Below are 22,278 nucleotides of genomic sequence, written 5' to 3'. Positions count from 1 at the left end.
TGAAGTAGAGATGGCAAGGATACTCATAAATAATTCAATCCCAGATAAAAAGAGGTGATGATGCAATGAATATATGATGGATAAGAATATTTTCAAATTGGGACATATTTTGCATAAAAAGTGTATGTGGATGTTTTTTCTTTTGCAGAAAATGATGTTTTTGTCAGCAAAATACATCAGTCATATTTCCACAGAATAAATGCTAAATGTTGAATATTTATGGAAAACTGCTTAGAATTTCTTTGAAAACTTAAAATAAATTATCCATTCTTGTACATGAGAATGAAATTTATGAAGATGGCCATCCTTACATTGCAGGTGAAACCTTAAAAAAACTATAACTAATATAGTTCTAAATATCATACAATATTAAACTCTTTCATGTCATTCTATAGTTATGCAGAAAAAAACGGCCTTTGTTGTTCAGTGCAGGAGAAGTCAAGATAAAACACCATGTCTAAGATTCTACCACAAGAGGGAGTGTTTTCAGATAAAAATAGCAGGCTGTGCTCAAAAGTATAATTTGAACAAGCAGAAGAAAAAGATCTCAGATAACCATACCATTTGAAAGAAGTAGCAATCAGACACTCAGAACATTCTGGACCACTTCACTATGAAATTAGCAATTAGTAACTACTTCCAAGAGTAAAATAGTTTCACAAGTTTTCTGGAGAGTGCATAGTAGAAGGATAAAAAAGATACAGCTTAACTAAAGGTTGTTTGTTGCAGAAATACTGGCTCACATCTAGAACGTTTCAGTTGTTATAAGTATGAACCTGAGTCTTCTGAGTGTAAATGTAAAAGCCTAACTTAAGGAACATCTTCGAAATCACATATCATAAACCCAGGCACACTCGATTCCATCTCTGTATCCTAGCATCAGTTGCTGTTGCATGCTTTCAACTAATTTCCAACATATGGCATTCCTAGTGTGAATCTATCATGGGGTTTCCTTTGAAATATATGTTCTGAAAAAGTGTGTCTTGCCTCAGGTCACCATGGTCCTTCCAAACAAGCCCTATATCCCAGGATCTGCTCCCAGGTTTTCTGTTTATCCCAGATTATCTGGCAGTGAGGACTCATATAATCAACTTTAAAGCAGAAAACTTGGGATCAGATCCTGGGATATAGGGTCTGTCTGGAAATGCCCTCCATTCCCAACCAGAAATTTGAACACTATTGTAGTCCAGTGTTACAACCATTACAACATGAATGTTCTCCACACACATATGGAAAATCTTAATGGCTCTTTATTTTTAATGAAAGTTATTTGTCACTCACACAGTTTAGATATGGGCATAGGACAACTGTTTGTTGATGCTAAACTGATCAGGATAGCTGCTGGTTAGTTAATCTGATTGCTGGAATAGATTTCTAGTTTCCACTCAATTAACCTTTTTTTCACATGGCTTTTTGTTTTTTTGTTCTTCTCAATTCTCCCAAAGGCAGCTACAATATCGGTATGGTGATACTTGACTCACTGATTTAGTCTGGATATTGCTCATATCTTAAGACGTTGAATCCTATTTGCAAAATGGAATCACCACTTTAATACCCCAAAGAAGATACACTGGAATGAACCAACAATTGCCACCTCCCATGTGGACCATTGACTGTTTTTTTACTCCCAAAACTACATTCTGCAACATAAATTTTTAAGTTTCAATTCGGCAGCAAATATTATCATGCTCACTTCCAACAGCATGTATGCTAAACAGCTAGCACTACCTACCGAGATACTGCTAGTGCCGCAGAAATTCAAAGATGAGTCATAATTTAACAAAAATACGAAGTTTCTGCTTGAAAAGACTTCTTCAATTATATAACTGGAGAAAGAAGCTCTGTGTGTACAGAGTTACTGCATAACACTGTGAAAAGTTAAATAATGTCAAACTGTCTTTTTTACTTTTATCTTTCATTCATTTTATTCCACCAGCATCCATCTTATACTCTTATCTTGAGATGCATATCTCATGGTATTAAAAAGATCCAGAAAACCAGATCTTACATTTAGCATAATATATAATATAGGCTGCATAGAATGAAGACGCAAGATATGAGTATTCTCAAAAAGGAATATTTAATAATGAAAATTAATAATTTTAAAGTAATTAAAATGTACACTCATGTATAGGTCAATTTCATGAATAAGCCAAGAGCAGGTTTGGAGGCCAAAATTATAGATTTTGGAAATGATCTATGGATTTGTTTAAGAGAGAAAAAAAACAAGAATGCTGCCAGCTGCCCTGAATCACCGCTGCTGCCATTTCCCTGCCCATGCATGCAAATAGTCTAGAACAGCAGAGAGAATTGAGAGGCCTGGTGCATCCTTTAGATCAGTGGTTCCCAACCTTTTTTCGACCAGGGACCGCTTTACCAGGACCACTCTTCAACATTAGAACATTAGAACCAAAAGGCTTACAAATCAGTTTTTTGTCAACTTTAGATTTGATTTGGTTATCTGTCGGCAGTGGCCAGGAGGGCCTTCGCACAATTAATACTTGTGTGCCACTGCGACCATACCTCATGAAGTCAGACTTGACCACAGTGGTCCATGCCTTAGTTACCTCTAGATTGGATTACTGCAATGCGCTCTACGTGGGGCTACCCTTGTAGAAGGCCCGGAAACTACAACTTGTTCAACGTTCAGCAGCCAGATTAATAAGGGGGGTGAATTATAGGGAGCAATCAACCCTCCTGTTTAAGGAGCTCCATTGGCTGCTGTTTATTTTCCAGGCCCAATTCAAGGCACAGGTTATCACCTATAAAGCCTTGAATGGTTTAGGATCCGCCTACCTTCGTGACTGTATCTCCCTCCATGAACCTGCCCGATCCCTCCAATCCTCAGGGGAGACACTCCTTTCACCTCTACCATTATCTCAGTCCTGCCTTGTGGGAATAAGGGAGAGAGCCTTTTCCTCAGTGGCTCCCTGTCTATGGAATACACTGCTTGGTGAGATTAGGCGAGCCCTCACCTTAGAAAAGTTTAAGAAGAATCTCAAAACCTGGGTCTTCTGCTGTGCTTTCAGAGATTAACTATATAATCTCATTTCACCATTTACCCTCACTTTTGTCTTCAGTGCACCCTTTATACGAAGGTCCTTTTTCTTGACTCAATCTTGGAAGAGTTCCTCCCTCACAAATAAGTTGCTCCACTGCTATCTCACTCCCTGTTTTTATCCCCAGTATTTTAATTTGTACATGCGGCCCGCTCATTGTTTTGTGTTTTATTTTACTGAATGGTTTTTGTGAATGGTTTTATTTTACTGTATATTGGTTATAATATTCTTATAGTGTATGTTTTATGTAATTGATTATGTTGTTGTTTATGTTCTGATTTTATTTTGTTGCTGTGTTGTTGGGCTTGGCCCCATGTAAGCCGTCCCGAGTCCCCGCTGGGGAGATGGTGGTGGGGTACAAATAAAGATGATGATGATGATGATCTGGGGTGCCGATTCAGAAAACTGCATTGGATAGACCATATCAACTCTAGTTTCTGATATAGAATATATGCCATCCAGTAGTTGCCATCTGTTCGCTCACAGAAAACAATATTTAATAATCTAGAGCTAATGTGGTCTATCCAAGGGGGCAGAGCTTGTTAGCATCTGGGAAGGCGTGGCAGACAACATGAAAGAAGAGGAAATAAAACAAACAAAACAAAATAAATAAAAAAGAGGAAAGAGGCTCATGGAACAGATTTTTGTCCTTGTGGCCCACTGGTGGTCTGCGTCCTACAGGTTATCCAGGGATAGATTAAGCTTTCCACTTTTGCCACTCTACTGAGAGAAGGGGATGGTTGCTTTTTGGATAAGTGTTAGCATATAGTACTTACATTGATGAATAGATAAGTAATGCCAGTTTTTTGTTGATTTTTTGACCAAAATTTCTAGACAATACATGTGAGTATACAGTGTATGTAATTTGTAGTAATACAGATTAAGAAGAAACCTTTTATAGGATAATACTTGCCAGTTTTTGTCCTGAGAGAACCTCTAAAAGGGCAATCAATATTACTCCATCTTTGATGTCTTCAAACAGATCATTGACTACCATGGGAGGTTTGCGCTGCAGGTGGGTGGGAAAGAACAGAAAGAATGTTGGTGTTAGACTATGCATGATTTTCACACCATAGATTTATATTTATTATTATTAGATTTATCCTTCACACGACTGTTGGGTGTTACAGTGCATATTTGAGTGATAGTTTAAGAAATAAAAACATATTTCATTCAATCATTTTATTCCCATTGTGACCTGTTTTTTTTAGACCCAAGTTATCAAATTATTCTTTAACACAAATATAGATTCACTTATTAATCATGACTAGAGTAGATCCATTGAATCATTAGAATTTACCAAATATTGATTCCCTTTCAACAATTGATTAAATGAGGCTACTGCAATGATGCTTTCCCTAATATGTCTTGCATATACATTTTAAAAGAAATTGTTTCAGCATCTATTTTTGTTTGATTAATATTAATAAAATAATTATACTTATTTGTGCTTTCTGCACTTTCCACTGTTCACAATCATGAATTTACTACTGAATATGTATGCATACTTGCATACTTTATGTATCTACTGACATCCAAAAAAGTTATACTATAACAAACATATTAGTCTTTAACCTGTTACAACACTTGATTACTTGCTGTTTTTACTGCAACAGGTTAACACAGCCACTCCTGTGCATATGTTGATTCATGTAGGAACCAATGATACTGCAAGGCATACCTTTCAAAAGATCACAAATGATTTTCGAGCTCTAGGAGCAAAGCTAAAAGAATGTAATGTACAGGTGGTCTTTTCATCCCTCCTCCCTGTTGTAAGACACGGACCCACAAGAGCCAGAAAAATAGTACAGGTCAATGACTGGCTTAGAAAATGGTGTCAGGAGGAACGCTTTGGCTTCCTCGACCATGGCCTGCCTTTCCAGGAGGATGGCCTACTGGCAAGGGATGGGGTGCATCTCACACAAGTAGGAAAACACCTTTTTGCTCACAGACTCGCAAACCTCATTAGACGCACTTTAAACTAGGTCCACCGGGGGAGGGGGACAACAGCCTTGCGAACACTACTTTACCCATAATGTCTGGGAATCGCCAGAAGGCTAAACGGAGGGCTGCACAAACACAACAAGGACCAAGGACCAAAAGCACAATAATCCCAATTAAACAGCTCAAGGGAAGATCTCAGGGGCTCACATGTCTTTACACTAATGCACAGAGCATGGGAAATAAACAAGACGAACTCCAACTTTTAGCACAACACCACAAATATGATATCATAGCCATCACTGAAACCTGGTGGAATGACTCCTATCGCTGGAATGTAGAAATCGAGAGGTATAACCTCTTTCACAGAAACCGAACAAAGGGGAGAGGAGGCGGAGTAGCCTTATATGTCAAAAACCCTTATGCTGCAGAAGAGATTCAAGACAGCAATCTGGGAAACCAGCTTGAAATCATCTGGATAAGAATCAAGGGAACTGGGACTCAAAAAGATGTCGTTGTAGGCGTCTACTACAGACCCCCAAGCCAGGAGGAAGAATTTGATGAAGTCTTCTGCCAACAGTTGACCAAACAGGCACAGAGAAGAGATGTAGTAGTCATGGGCGATTTCAAATATCCCGATATTTGCTGGAAAACAAACTCGGCCAAGAGTACAAGGTCCAACAAATTCCTCGCTTGCCTTGCAGACAATTTCATGGTCCAGAAGGTAGAAGAGGCAACAAGGGGATTGGCTACTCTTGATCTCATCCTAACAAATGCGGAGGACCTGATCGATGCGGTCGAAGTGGTAGGATCCTTAGGGGCAAGTGGCCATGTGCTCCTGCAATTTGAGGTAAAAAGGAAGGCCGAAACTAAGTCAACTCAAACCTGCATTTTGGACTTTAGGAGAGCTGATTTCCAAAAAAATGAAGGAAACGCTGAGCAGCATTCCGTGGACACAGATACTAAAAGACAAGGGAGTTACGGATGGATGGGAATTTCTCAAGAGTGAAATACTCAAGGCGCAATTGCAAACCGTGCCAACAAAGAGAAAAAATAGGACAAGTGCAAAGAAGCCAGAATGGATGTCCAAAGAACTTCTAACTGTGCTAAGACACAAAAGAGACATGCACAAGAAGTGGAAAAAGGGAGAAATCACCAAAGAAGAATTCAAACAAATAGCCAACACCTGTAGGGAAAAGGTCCGCAAGGCTAAAGCAAAAAATGAGCTCAGACTTGCCAGGGACATTAAAAACAATAAAAAGGGCTTCTATTCTTATGTCAGTAGAAAAAGGAAAAACAAGGAGGCGATAGGACCTCTTCAAGGAGAAGATGGGGCAATGCTGACAGGGGATAGGGAAAAGGCAGTACTTAATGCCTTCTTTGCCTTGGTCTTCTCACAAAAAGAAAGTCTTCAACCTCAGCAAGATGGAGTGGATGAGGGATTGGAGGACATCCAACCCCAAATTGGGAAAGAAGTCGTCCAGGAATACCTGGCCACTCTTAATGAGTTCAAGTCCCCAGGGCCAGATCAACTACACCCCAGAGTATTGAAGGAACTAGCGGAAGTCATTTCGGAACCATTGGCAACCATCTTTGAGAGTTCTTGGAGAACGGGAGAAGTTCCAGCAGATTGGAGGAGGGCCAATGTGGTCCCAATCTTCAAGAAGGGAAAAAAGGATGACCCAAACAACTACCGTCCGGTCAGCCTCACGTCGATACCGGGCAAGATTCTGGAAAAGATTGTTAAGGAAGCGGTCTGCAAACACTTAGAAACAAATGCAGTCATCGCTAATAGTCAACATGGATTTATCAAAAACAAGTCATGCCAGACTAATCTGATCTCTTTCTTCGATAGAGTTACAAGCTGGGTAGATGCGGGGAATGCCGTGGATGTAGCGTACCTGGATTTCAGTAAGGCCTTCGACAAGGTCCCCCATGACCTTCTGGCAAGGAAACTAGTACAAAGTGGGCTAGGCAAAACTACGGTGAGGTGGATCTGTAATTGGTTAAGTGGACAAACACAGAGAGTGCTCACTAATGCTTCCTCTTCATCTTGGAAAGAAGTGACAAGTGGAGTGCCGCAGGGTTCTGTCCTGGGCCCGGTCCTGTTCAACATCTTTATTAATGACTTAGATGAAGGGCTAGAAGGCATGATCATCAAGTTTGCAGACGACACCAAATTGGGAGGGATAGCCAATAGTCCAGAGGACAGGAGCAGAATTCAAAACGATCTTGACAGATTAGAGAGATGGGCCAAAACTAACAAAATGAAGTTCAACAGTGACAAATGCAAGATACTCCACTTTGGCAGAAAAAATGAAATGCAAAGATACAGAATGGGTGACGCCTGGCTCGAGAGCAGTACGTGTGAAAAAGATCTTGGAGTCCTCGTGGACAACAAGTTAAACATGAGCCAACAATGTGATGTGGCGGCAAAAGAAGCCAATGGGATTTTGGCGTGCATCAATAGGAGCATAGTGTCTAGATCTAAGGAAATAATGCTATCCCTCTATTCTGCTTTGGTTAGACCACATCTGGAATATTGTGTCCAATTCTGGGCACCACAATTCAAGAGAGATATTGACAAGCTGGAATGTGTCCAGAGGAGGGCGACTAAAATGATCAAGGGTCTGGAGAACAAGCCCTATGAGGAGCGGCTTAGGGAACTGGGCATGTTTAGCCTGAAGAAGAGAAGGCTGAGAGGAGATATTATAGCCATGTATAAATATGTGAGAGGAAGCCACAGGGAGGAGGGAGCAAGCTTGTTTTCTGCTTCCTTGGAGACTAGGACGCGGAACAATGGCTTCAAACTACAAGAGAGGAGATTCCATCTGAACATTAGGAAGAACTTCCTGACTGTGAGAGCCGTTCAGCAGTGGAACTCTCTGCCCCGGAGTGTGGTGGAGGCTCCTTCTTTGGAAGCTTTTAAGCAGAGGCTGGATGGCCATTTGTCAGGGGTGATTTGAATGCAATATTCCTGCTTCTTGGCAGGGGGTTGGACTGGATGGCCCATGAGGTCTCTTCCAACTCTTTGATTCTATGATTCTATGATTCTATATGGTACTTAATATTATATGTGCTAGGCCAGTGGTTCCCAGCCTTTGATCCTCTGTGTGTTTTGGACATCAGCTCCCACAATTCCTAACAACTGGTAAGATGATTGGGATTTCAGAGAGTTGAAGTCCAAAACACCCGGAGGACCAAAGGTTGGGAACCACTGTACTAGGCCATAGACTTGTATCATCTTTCATTAAAATAAGAAAATGACTTATGTTCTGTAATAGTAGATTATGATGTAAATCAGTTAATTTTCAGCACTATCTTACACTAGTTCTCTCTCACTTTCAAATAGGGTGAATATTGTACAAATATTTGGCTCAGGTCCAGTCAATAAACCTATTTGTACAGGTCTTTGTATGTTCTTCAGTTGTTCAGTGCATAACAGAATAGCAGTACTATAAATAAACATGTATTTTACTATCTACATGTCTGTGTGGCCAGAATAGTACTGTTTCCTCTGCTACCCCTATAGATTAAAGTAGTAGACTTAAGGTCACATAAAGGCAGTTTCCCTCGGGATTCTAAGAAGATGAAACAGGGCAGAAGAAATGTATTGCTCCTATTCCATAAAAGCTGCAGAAATCTGAAAAAATGTATTCCCTTGGGGATAAATGTAATCTAACTGAAATTACATTATTTTCTAATACCTGAGTGTTCTATTCCACACTGTTCTAGCAATATAAGAACACAACATTCATTGAATGGGCTGATAAGGTGCGTTCCAGCACATTAATTTCATACCTTTCCAAGAAAAAAACCCTAATATATAAAATAACTATGGTATACTATCAACTCTTCCCCAATGGATTAACATCATTGCAGTGATGTAGAAAGGAAAAACAGAAAGGAGAAGCCACACATGTCCAAAAATGTAGTAAATATCCCCAATTCAGATTTGTTTATGTGAAATGAGACAAAACAAATATAGGAGGAGAAGAAAAAGAGTACACTGAAACATTAGTGCGTCTTATCTAATTATACTTAATGTGACAGTAAGGGAAAACAGATATGCATTGCTTTGTATTAACTGGACAAAGTGCTCAATACACTCTAGTAACATAACTCATCTTTTGCATAAACTTTTCATTTGAATACAATAATGCTAAGAAAGAATAGACAAATTGAGTTAGTAATGATTGTTCACATTACTCATAGTATAAAAGTAAACATGAAGTCAGCATTTTTACATTTCTATGAATATCCAGCTATCTTCTACAGTACAAATGACTAATGTAATATTGCGTTTTTTCCATTAGTGTAAGTGTAATAGAATCAATTGGATAAGGACAAATATAAAATGAAATGTTGGTGCATCACAAATGTAATACAATTACAAAATAGTTAAGGCTAAGAATAATAATTCTGGCACATTTGATCAATTAATTCAATGACTATGACAACAGTTTTACATTTTCCAGAGGGAAAAATAAATGTGTCAGCTGTCTCTAAAGCAACGTATGTATAAGTGAATGAAAAATCCAAATAAAGTAAATTAAATAATAAGGAGATGTTTTTACACAGTTACTGCAAGTATGTAAGAGCATTCCAACATCTTGAGATAAAATATTTAAGAGTAGTCAAAAATGTTTCTGGGATTAATGAGAACCTTTGTAAATCAGGATTATGATGTGCAAATTTCACATGTGTAAGTGTTTTGTGCAGGAAACAGGGCACACAAATTTAATGTTTGCCAATTGTGCATGGAAACATGCTTTTTCTGTGCAGTAATGCAATTTCCTGTGCAAAAGCACCTATGGTCTTAACTACAAAATATTGTCTGAAAAAGTATGCTGATTCCTGTGTGCGAAATTTAGACAAATTATCAAAGAGTTCAAACCCATGCAGGTTAGATTAACTCAACAAAACTAATATCTCAAACCAGATGAATGTTCCCTTCAGTCTATCACTGGAAGAATTCCCCAAATGCCATGTTTACCTTATTTGTCTCCTAGATGGAATGAAGTCATGAAATGACTGAATGAAGTATGCTGGGAATGGTAGGTTTGGGGACAATATCTCTCTTGCGTGCTCAGAATGGCGCAGTATAGAGATCACTGTGTCCTATACACTAAGAATGTTCTGCTCTTTTCCTTAATACCAACACATATTACATGCATTGTTTCCCTCCCTCACTCTCTTGCATGTGCAAAGACCCAATTTCATCTGGGGAACAAGCCTTAGGAGAGTAGAAAAGTTCCATTTGTTTGTTCCTTTCTGCAATCCAAATCTAGAATGGCTTCTCTCACCCACATCTGCCATCTATAGTGCTAAAGAGTGGGTTGATTTATATTACATTGCCAAAAAGGGATTAAATTGTAATCTTAGACTGTCTGCTTTAATTCCATCAAAACTGGCAGAATTTACTTTGAATAAAGAGTTGAGTTGTAAGAGCTATCCCTAGATAACTATGACGCAGATCCTCATATTGCAAATGGCTTGACTCCATGGCTTGATGTCCCAGAAATAAACATGTATGTTTTCTAAAATGATAAATACTCTACCACAATCAAGCTAGCTTTGAAGTCCTGGTATTTTTCTGCTGTGGAGAAATTAGTGGCCACCTCGTATGAACTTTAACTACAAGGAAGAAATCTAGATTAGAGAAAAGATCTAGATAAAATGTATCAAGTAAAACACCACCAAAAATACATTTCCAAATGTTGATATATTAAATCATACGGCAGCCATACTTTGACTAAAATAGGTGATTCAGTCTGTTTCTAGTCTCTACAATTTTCAAATGTATTAGCTTGCAATTTCTCAATTTACAGGAAAAATCACATTAATTTATTTAAATATAATTGTTTAATAACATTGTCTGGGAAAGAAATCTAACAGAAATTTCTCTCCAATTTCATTAGCTGTTTTAGATGGGACTTCTGTTGGAACATTTTGGAAATATTGCAGCTAACTTATAACTCTGATTTGCTCATTAGGAAATATGACAACTATTCAAAAAAGTCCCTGTTACTTAGATATTGATATATTTGGAGATAAATAATAATAATAACAACAACAACAACAACAATAACAACAACAACTTTATTTGTATCCTGCCACCATATCCCTGAAGGGACTCAGGGCGGCTCACAAAAAACACTCAATAGAGCAACAATATATAAAATACAGCAAAGTACACAGAGATTTAAATCAATAACAATGTAAGTTTACATAACAAATTATATAAAACAACATATAAAACCGCCACTAATTTAAAAGATTCAGTAAAACGCAGCTCAAGTTGCATGTTTTGTTTTTAAATAAAAATGCAGTCATTGCATCTATACAGGAAAGCACAACAAACATTTCCACAATCACATCAGATATGGTTCAGAAGTTTGATTTTAGCAGATATGATATTTAGGAGGGTAGTCTGAGGATGTAAAATATTGTGAGAATTTAATGAGCACAGTAGGAGGCATATGAATTATTTGAAAGCCCCTTTAAAGGTCAGCAAGTTGGCTTTCTCTATACATTTCACATTTGCTTAAATGTGTGAATTTAAAACTGTTTACTAATAAACGTATCAGTTGTGATAACTTTGGTAGAAGCACTTGTGCTGAATTGATAAAGAATTAGAAACAAAACATAGAGTGAATAGGTGTCCTTATGATACTTAGTAAATAAATAGAAAAAAGAACTAACCAGAGTTCTCCAAACTTGTGGAACCAAGATGACACTTGGCATAAAGAAGGTTAAAGTGTTGTGTATTGAAACAAAAAAATTCCCCAAATTCACATATAAAAATTGTTATCAAGGAAAACTTTTGTTCATTTCTTTCTAGAGTATCTAGAATGTAAAAGTCTAGTGATCTTTTAATTTTAAGACTGACTTTTTAAGGTTGTTAGTACAATATACAGAAGAAGGTATTTTATTTTTAGTAAATGGAAAAAAGTCCTTAGAAATGCAAGAAATGCAACGAATTCCAACCTTTTCCTTTTATAATCCTATCCAGCCTGATACAGGAAACGCAAGTTCTAACTGATAATAACTTACAGCCTCTATTGCCATACACAAGTTCATCATGGAGGAAAATTCGGTCATTATAATCACTGCAGCTATGGAAAATATTACCCATTCTCCATACCACAAAATCCTGAACATGCCGAACTTTTTGTAATGAAGAAATAAGTTGCCTCTCAGTATGAGCAGTAATATAGTAAATGCTGTTTCAAAATTAGAGTTAAATTTGGAAGAAAAAAAGATTAGAACATGCATTACCTTGGCCAGGTGAGTGTTGATCCATTTTGTAAAAGTCCTCTTTTGTACTGATTCTTGTTCATCTATTCAAAAAAGAAAGAAGAAGCAACTGTTTTAGAACAGTAGTCAAAAAATTTTCTGGTACTATGAAATGCCCATCTTAGGACTCTAGGGCTGTAACGGCCCACTAATTTTCTTCCCATATCAATGAGGAAAATTTGAAAGAAAATTCTGTTCCTTGTTTGAAAATGTTATTTGCTGTTTAATTGAGTGGTGCTTACTTTGAAAGTAGTTGTTATACTCCAGAAACATTGGTTTTTTTGTGGCTACCACTAACTAGGTTATATTGGTTGGGACTCTATATGAGATGTTAACTGAAAAAATATAGCAAAATGTGCTGCAGGTTGTCCCGCAAGAACAAGTTTATTGCAGTTTAATAATTTTTTTCCATGTTTATAAGAAAATGACATTTATAACGAAAATTATGTTACATAGTGTTATAAGTGAGAAAAAGTCTCTGATAACCATGTAGCATTTTTAATGAGTATTCACAGTTTGGAACGTTTTCTGCAAAAATATGCACATTATTGTACAGAAAAACATGTGCAGAAAACAATATTTTCTGCAAAAAAAATATGTGCACAAATATTATTTCTGAAAAAAGACTGTTTTTCTATGCAAAATAATAATGTGTGAATTATGCATAGATTCCTCTCAGTGCAAAATTTATATCATCAGTTTTTTAACGATTTATCAAATAATCTCAAATATTCTTCCCATCTCAATTTAAGACACATGTGTAACATTAATGCATTGATGTAAAAAGTGCATCTCTTCTTTAATATAATTTCAAAAGGTGATAGGTTACATTTCAACTCCAGACTGCCACCTGCCTTGTGATTACATAAAGTCATGTTAGCAAGAAGCATTCAATCTTTCCCATAGGACCACCTACTTTTATTCCTTGAAGTTCTTTGGACTTGAATGCATAGATTCCACCAAAAAAAAAAAAAATTAACCTGGCAATTACACATTTATAGTTTAAAGTTGAAAAAGAAAACCTCCTAAGGTATGTTCATATCTCTAAGTTCTGTAACAATTCTAAAATGAAAATTTCTGAAACTGGATTCAAGAGAAATATTCAAAGAAACAAGTTCAAAGGTTTCTGTTAGGAGAGTGCATCTGACTGGAGATAAGAAAATTAAATAAAGCTCCCCTAAAATACTGTGGTGTTATATCCTATTCCTCAAAAATTTGGGAATCACAATTTATACTCCAGAATGTTCATCTCTGTTTCCTAAAGTGTTGTGTTCATGCTACTGTCCATTTTGCTTCAGACATAGACCTCTACTCAGTACACCGATATGTCCGAGATAGGTTCGAGATGAGTTTCTTTTCCAACTGCTGCTTCTTGCTTGAAAAAAGTCTGATCTCAGCAGAGCTGATCACAGCTTCTTATAGGCCTTTGAACAAATTACAGTAAATCCCTGTATCCATGAAAGAATAGGTTCCCAAATTACAGATATAACTGACATGATATCTGATCCCAGCAGCCTGCCCTTTTCAAGAATTTGCTAAGTCTTCCAACACAAGTCTACCAAGATTCCCAATACTCCACAGTGCAGGGTCCCCAAACTTAGGCCTGTGGGTTGGATGCAGCCCTACAAGGTAATTTACCTGGCCCCTGCCCCAAACTTCAACCTTAGGATTGCCCCAAGTATAAAACAACCTGATGTCACACAGCAACAATCCTAATTAACTTGATTTATCTCATCAGCCACAAACAGGCCCACACTTCATATTGAAATACTGGTAAGTTTATGTTGGTTAAAATTGTTCAGCATTTTAAATATTGTATTGTTTTTCAGGGTTTTTTTTTTTTTTGCACTACAAATAAGATAAATGTACTGTGCATGCGAATTCATTCGTGGTTTTTTTTTTTCAAACTATAGTTTGCCCTGTCTGCCCCACAGTCTGAACTAGCCCTCTGCATAAAAGGTTTGAGGACTCCTGCCATAGTTTGTCCTTATCCTCATCTTACAAAACCTCAACTTCCAAAGATTTCTTTTTGGCAGATGTCATACTACATTCCTACTCCAAACTTTGAACAAGATTCAAGATTCCCGATTTCCATGGGAGCAACTGGTATCAGGTGCCAAAACAGTTCAGAGTCAAGAAAACTAGAAGTCAGAGACAATTTGATTGGCAGTTCAAAGATTGTAAATCTATTAAGCACATTTTCACAAGACAAGCTGTTGGGAGGAAGACTGAAGTTGTATTCAACAAGGTGATCAGTGAATATAGGCATCTAACTCTAGCATCCTACAGTCCTGCTCCTCCCAATGTCTTTCCTCTATTTGTGTAGGATAGAGTGCTCCTACCTTTCTCTGGGACTGGTGGCAGGCAAGTTTCTCTCTAGCTTCTTTTCTTTCTAGAAATGTGACATAACCAATTAAACTGAAGGAGATCTTGGATGGCTATTAGAGGTCTGCTATGGCTCCCCCAATAGTAGTTCTGCTTCACCTTCAAAGGATGGGGTGACATGAAAATTGCAGCAGATACCATGCATGTATGGTCACAGTAGATATGTAGATACCATGTGACTTTGCAGCAGGTGCTCCCTGTTTCCCACACTTGCTTCCTATTGGCAGGCAAAACCCTAAATGTAAAGTCTGTAAGTAGGTGGAAGGTGTTAAAAAACATGTTGTCAGACATCTCTTGAGCCTTGCAAGTTTTTGTGTCCATTCACACTGAATCTGTTGCAAACTCTTTATAGTCAGCTGTATCCAAAGCATTTAAAAAGGCAACACAGAAAAATGGCTTCTAGCCCTTCGAAGGATTAGCTTCACTACTGGTTGACACAGGGAAGATATTTTTAGTTCAGTATTTAGGAAGGGAGTTGTGCGTGTGCACACACATGAACACACATTTTCACTTTAATTTTATGGATATTTCTTAAAATCTGTGGCTACACATTCTCCATATCCATTTTATGTGCAAACATGTAATGTAATTTAATTGGGCTATCACAGCAACATTTGAAATAATACACTCAAGAGGTAGCTTGTCCCATGGCATTTGTGTATTCTTTAGAAAATGCAAGTCCATGTTGAACAATAGTCATGCTTTGGGGGGTCCTGTTCATCGTAAGTTCTATTACACAATCGTGAGACTACTATGAGCCAAATTTCTAATTTAAAGGTTGGCAACATCAGAAGCCATTTGTACATTGGCTTTCACCATTATGAGATTAAAAACAAACAATCTATAAATGAACTCCAACTTAAAAACTGAGATTTCTTATAATGCATGGATTTTCAAAACTGCTAGGGATTGGGCCAAGAGAGCTATAAAGGCATATAAGATATGTCCTGGCACAAAAATCTCCTGAGAAGATGTCAGGCTAAGAACCTGGCAGACCAAAATGTGTATTATTGACTACTATAAATTTTCCACTGTTCAATTACATATTAAACATTTCAGTCTAAGTCCAGCTGGTAGTTCCAACACCCTGATGAGACCTTGGCATGTCATCACTTATTCAAATTCCCATTGCTTCCAGTGAAGGCATGTATAGTTGCAAAAGACTACCAACCTTTCTTATACAACTGATATACAACCACTCCACTGGCAGATGAAACCATCCGTTCTGAAAATTTGGGGAGAATAAAATCAAGAGACTGCTTAACTTACAAAAAAATGGGTGGTTTTGATTACTACTTTCCAAAATTACAATTCTTTCAGCTTAAAAAACCCCAAAACTGTAAGTACTCCCAAAGGCTTCTATTTCAAAAGTACAAAACTAGTGGGCTACAAGGAGTTGCTCCACTTTTATTCTCTTCCAATCTATGTAGCAGCTCCTGGAGTTGAACTGATTACCTCTAGAGATTTTCACTTTAATTTTTGCAAGGATTTTATAAAATACTTTTTACCATTTATTTTTGGATACAAAATGACATATTGAGGGTAAAACTGATTGTGCTTGTTAAAGTGGAAGGCAGTAGGGAAAAGCAAAGGCTGTATTACAGGTAGATCAATCAAGGAAGCTATGGCTCTGAATTTGCAAGATCTGATTCTAGCTGTTAAGAAATCACAATCTCTTGGCAGTCAATCATCCATAAAGCCAGACAATTTAATAGCATTATGCAACAACAATAAATGTTTGTTGTTTGTGTATATTTGTGGTATAAGCATTCTTATATTCCATAGTCTGAAGTTTACACAGGCAGTTTAACAAAATCAGCTTTGATATATAAATCAGCTCCAATAACTATGGGCTACTCTTATTTTTCTCTATTCTCCATACAGGTGACAAATAAAAACAGTCTCAGCCAGAAAAGACCAAGCATTAGGTACCTTCCCTTGCTTTTTAGCTTCTAAGGTCTGTTATCTAATTGGTGTGAAGTGACAAATGAGACAGCGGATAGAAGAAAGGTGTCCATGTATTCAACTTTACAATTGACTACTCTGAGAGGACTTGAAGAACCATGAAACCTAAGTGTAGCTTAAATATAAAGATATATAATGGTAGGGAACAGGCATGTAGCTGGGGGGGGGGGGGGTTGAGGGGTTTCAGCCCCCCCCCCCCCCAAATTCTCATGGTAGTTCGCGAAAAGGCCTTACTGGTGCATTATTTAAACTGTTATGTTTATTCATATCATGATCTGATCACTATACTCAATATATCCCATATGCATGGGGGTATTAGGGTAATGATACAAAAGGTTTGCTAGGGTAGACCCTCTTTCACTCAGACTCAGCACCCCCCCCCCAAAAAAAAACTCAGCCCCCCCCCCCCGAATCGAAATCCTGGCTACGGGCCTGGTAGGGAAGGACAGTGGAGAGGGGAGAAAAGAGGCTTTGAAGTATACTCGCCCAGTATCCAAACCTGAATAGCAGACTAGGCAGACTATACATGAGCACTGAAAGCTTTCTGCCTAGCTCTGTGCTCTCCCCCACACTCCTTTTTTTGTGCTGCATTTTCCAGTTTTTAACAATGCATGTATAGTCACAGTAGATATTTAGTTTCTATCAAGATCATCCATACTGAATCACATTTACACATTAGGTGGGGCAAGGCTAATCTTTAAAATGTCCAGATGTATTATTGATAGTGATGTTGTTATTGTTATTTGTGATATTGCCTTTATTGTAAATTGTTTTTTATATGCTGTACACCGCCGTGAGTCGCCCTAGGGCTGAGAACGGTGGTCTACAAGTGCAGTAAATAAATAAATAAATAAATAATACCACCTGTAAAGTCTATGAGCAGATATACACTGGCTCAATAAAATGGAGCCAATCCAGCAGTACACTGGATTGGGTTTAGGATGAGTTAGACAGGCACTCCCCTCCCACTGGATAGCTACCCTTAGCATCCCCTCCTATCTTCTATCCTGCAATGGCCTCAAGCTGCATCATAGGTCTATCTATTGGCCATTGCCTGCAGGGACATTTATCTCCCTTCCTGGATCACCCTGTCACCTTGGTCAACATCACTGCAGGTTTATTTATTTATTTTATTTGTCATGTCAGAGCAACCAGTCCATTATATTACTGCAGGTGATGACTGACATATAATACCATCCTGTGTCCTCAGGTTGCCACCTAGAAAACACAGGATGGCAGTGAAACAGTTGCCAATGATTCAATTCCAAAACAGCCCAACTACTCAGAAAGTTGGACAACAGTACAAGTCCTAGGTCAGAATTCAGATTATCCCCTAACTTTGGTTAATATTGTGTTAAAGTGGCCTTGCCGTGGCATTTCTTCAGGGCCCATATGGCCTAATTTCATGGTTCCCAAACCAAAGCCCATGGGACAGATGCAGCACTCCCAAATCCATTGACCCAGTCCGTGCCCTAAACTTTAGACTTAGGGTTGCCCTAAACCTGAAATGACTTGAAGGCCCACAGCAACAATCCTAGTTATTGTTGATGTGGGCCCTGAGTCTCCCCAGGGATTAAGAAGGGCCCCCAGGGTTTGAGAAGGGTGGGGTAAAAGTGTTTGAAATAAATAAATAAATAAATAAATAATGAACATTATATCAGCCAAGAGTAGGCCCACACTTCCAATTGAAATACTGATAGGTTTATGTTGGTTGAAATTGTTTTTTTATTTTACATATTGTATTGTTCTTTCATAGTTTTTTATGCACTACAAATAAGACATGTGAAGTGCATAGGAATGTGTTCATTTTATATCTGGACCCACCCATCAGGCTGGACATACACTCAACCTAGTTTTTGTGGCGGACAGTGGAATGATCAGAGTGGAAGAACAAAACATCCTTCCTGTGTTATGGTCTGATCACTATCTGATCAGGTTTAGACTTTCTGCGACCCACAACCTTCGCAGGGGTGGAGGACAGATTAAGATGGTCCGCCCCAGGAGACTGATGGATCTGGATGGATTCTTGAGGAATCTTGGGGTTCTTCCTGCCATGGAGCCTGGCGATTCTATCGATGCCTTGGTGAATGTCTACAACAGGGAGATGTCCAGGGCGATAGATACGATCGCTCCCGAACGCCCCATCACGTTGCGTCGTGACAAGCCGTCTCCCTGGTTCACTGGGGAGCTGGCTGTGATGAAGCACACGAGAAGGGGGCTAGAGCGCATTTGGAGGAAATCCCGGGATGTGTCTGACCAAGCACGGGCTAAAGCCTCTCTCAAGGCATACTCCGTGGCTATTCAGGTGGCCAGGGAAACTTTCACGACCATCCATATAGCGTCTGCAGCAAATAGATCATCGGAGCTGTTTCGGGTTGTCGGGAAACTCCTTCATCCACCTGTGGTGGAGGAGACCTTCGACGACCCAACAACTCGGTGTTGCGGGTTTGCACACCATTTTGCAGGCAAAGTTGCTCAGATATGTCTCGAGTTCGACTCCAATTTCATCACAGTACCAGATGAGGTGATTGAGGCATCTGCTAGTCCAATTTTGTGGGATTCTTTTAGGCTTGTTCTTCCTGAGACTGTGGAAGAGGTCCTTGGAGCTGTGAGAGCGACCACTTCGCCTCTAGACCCTTGCCCATCTTGGCTAATTAAATTGGCCAAGGAGGGGTTGGTTGATTGGTTTGTGTTGATCATTAATGCATCTTTGGAGCAGGGGATTTTTCCATCTAATTTGAAGCAGGCTGTGGTTTGGCCACTCCTCAAAAAGGCTTCCCTTGACTCCACGGTGCTGAACAATTACAGGCCAATCTCCAACCTCCCTTTTTTGGGTAAGGTGCTGGAGCGGGTGGTCGCCTCCCAGCTCCAGGGCTTTTTAGATGACATCAACTACCTAGATCAGTCACAGTCTGGTTTCAGGCCTGGTCACGGCACAGAGACAGCCTTGGTCGCCTTGGTGGATGACCTCCGTAGAGAGCTTGACAGGGGGAGTGTGACTCTGTTGGTTCTCTTGGACATCTCAGCGGCTTTCGATACCATCGATCATGGTATCCTTCTGGGACGACTCTCTGGGATGGGTCTCGGGGGCACGGTTCTGTCGTGGCTCCGATCCTTCCTGGAGGGTCGATCCCAGTTGGTGAAGCTGGGAGACGCCTGCTCGGACCCCTGGCTCTTGACCTGTGGGGTCCCGCAAGGCTCCATTCTGTCTCCCATGCTTTTTAACATCTACATGAAACCGCTGGGAGAGGTCATCCGGAGTTTTGGAGTTGGGTGCTGTAATAAAACTACCTTTTTAGCTGGCTAGGCCGAAGCCTGCTTGGCAGTGGCTGGCCTCCTGGTTGTTGAGCAAAGAAGGAGGAGGAGTCAGGCTGACTCCTGATTGGGTGTAACAATCAGGGGTGGAGTCAGCTGAATGGAGGGAAAGGGAGCTGTCTTATCTGACAGGGAGAAGGGTCTGAGATTCAGACAGAGAGAGTTGGATTTTTAGAGAGGGAGCTGACAGAAAGGGAAGAGCTTTGAGCTAGTCTCTAGGTTAGGGAATAAGGAGAAGACATTGGGCTAGAGCTTTGCTAGTTTAGAGAGAGACTAGTAAAGGAGAGCTGTGTCTTATTGAGCCTAAGAGAGGTCTCAAAGATACCTTATAACCCTGTGTGAGAGGCAGACTGAGGTCTGTGCTCTGTGTGAAACTGTGTCTAATAACAGAACAGTTGGGTAAAGAGACCTACAGCTGATTAAGCCATTCTGTCAGGAGAACTGTTTGATCTAAGCAACCAAGTTACTGCAACTGCATCAAGATTTTGTACCACTCATTACATCGAGTTGTTGTTATTCTCAAGTTATTAATAAACTCTTTATTAGTTTACTCTTAACTGTTGTTCGCCTCAATCCATTCGTTTCCCTCACAAATCATTCTCTCAACACAGTTTTAATCTCCAGTCAGCCATTGAAGTTCAGTGCTCAAACATCCTTTTACTTAATATACTTTCACACCCTTTTTGGCTCCTCAGGCCGGCATTTCTGAGGTGGTGGCAGCTATTTTTACCAAGTGCTTTGGTCACTTAGGCTCAGCCTTTTGTTCCACGCTATATATCTAAGGGCAGAGGTGTGATCGTGGTGTCCACCCTGCCCGGATATCCCTTCAACTTTACTATATTGGTGACCAGCGGCGGGATACGTGACTTTAAGCCTAAATCCAGTGGGGTGGTGTGATTTTGTGAGGTAAAAGTTTGAGCCAAAGCGTTTCTGAGGAAGTTTTACCTCAAAAACTGCCTAAATACACCATTGTACAGCAGTATGGCACCTCCAAAGCAGAAAAAAGCTCCTGAGGTTCACACACAATCAGAGGGACAGGAGGGAGCCGAAATGGAGCCTGAGATTGTAGAAAGAGGAGAAAGCCCAGAGACAGTGGCAACCTCTTTAGAAATCGAGAAGTTAAGGCTTGAGATGGAGTTGAGAAAGATGCAGCTTGAAGCTGAGAAAGAGAGGGAAAAAGTCCAGTTAGAAGCTAGAGAGAATGAGAGACAACGTGAGGCTGAGGAAAGAGAAAGACAACGTGAAGTTGAGGAAAGAGAGAAAGAAAAACAGCTTGGAGAAGACAAGGGGCCTGTGACAAGACAGACAGTAGATCAGGGTCTTGTCACTGAAGCAGATATGACCGTAAAAAGCGCAGGAGGTCTGGAGGGTGGCTCAGACCCAGTTTTGGCAGTGGAGACACATTTAAGGCATAGAAGAGACATTAACAGTGCCAAGGAGGTTGTGGCGAAGGAGGCAGACTGGCACCAGAAAGTTCAGCCAGGGACTCCAGGCTGTTTGTCTGTCATCGAGGGAGCCACAAGGCTAGCTGCGGTAGCCGGGAAGGTGGTCCAGGAAGATGAGGGGGACAACAGTGACGGAGCTGACCCTAGGCTGGATGGCGTGGTTGAGAGAATGGCACCGTGGGTGACCAAGGGGCCCGTCATGGTGGCCAGGGAAGCCGAAAAGCCAGCAACCAGAAACACAGTTGAGTTAGTCTCCGAGAAGCCGAACGTGTGTTCCAGCAAAGCCGGAAGGGGAACGGTCAGCGGCCCGAAAGTATCTAAAGCTACCTCAACGTTACAGAAGATGGTGCAGGAGAGCGGGAGAAGGAGAAAGCTGATGGACAGCAGCCCAGTGAGGTCTGAGACTGCCTCAACATCAAAGCAGACGGTGCAGGAGGGAGAGATGAGAAGGAGGGCGATGGTCAACAGCCCGGAGAGGTCGGAGATCGCCTCAGTGTTCGAAAAGGAGCAACGGCTGGAGAGCGAGGTGGAGCGGTCTCGTGGTCATCTGGAGAGGAGGGAGGTCGTCCCTCGAGGAGACCAGCGAGTCATCCATCCAAGGCGGAGGACAGCAGAGGAGAGGCCCTCACGACAGCAAAGGGGGACAATGTTTGATACCGTTGGTCCAGTACCAGCAGGACTAAGATTGGACTGTGGGACAGTGTCCTCAGATCATTGGACATTGCCCAGAGAACCAAATTCTCACAGAACCAAAGTTGTAGGAAGAATTTCTCCAGAGACTGAGGGGAATGGGACTCTGTCTAAATGGGGGAGAGTGGATTCAATTGGTTCTTTGTTAGATTTGGAGGGAAAATTTAAAGATTGTAATC

General features: G+C 40.0%; 1 protein-coding gene across 1 annotated transcript in view; it reads right to left on the bottom strand.

Moving 5' to 3' along the window:
• The window catches only part of SYNE1 (spectrin repeat containing nuclear envelope protein 1), a 354,454-nt gene that overhangs the window by 269,266 nt on the left and 62,910 nt on the right, over nucleotides 1-22,278 (bottom strand). The window contains exons 3-4 of the mRNA XM_067465989.1: nucleotides 12,282-12,343; nucleotides 3,973-4,068 (exon numbers count right to left, since the gene is read on the bottom strand). Of these exons, the coding sequence (XP_067322090.1) occupies nucleotides 3,973-4,068; nucleotides 12,282-12,343 (158 nt within the window). The remainder of the gene's footprint in view (nucleotides 1-3,972; nucleotides 4,069-12,281; nucleotides 12,344-22,278) is intronic.

Source organism: Anolis sagrei, chromosome 1, assembly GCF_037176765.1.
Source record: "Anolis sagrei isolate rAnoSag1 chromosome 1, rAnoSag1.mat, whole genome shotgun sequence".
Lineage (NCBI taxonomy): Eukaryota > Metazoa > Chordata > Lepidosauria > Squamata > Dactyloidae > Anolis > Anolis sagrei.
Note: the sequence above shows the minus strand (reverse complement) of the source record. Positions and strands in the feature narration are given on the sequence as shown.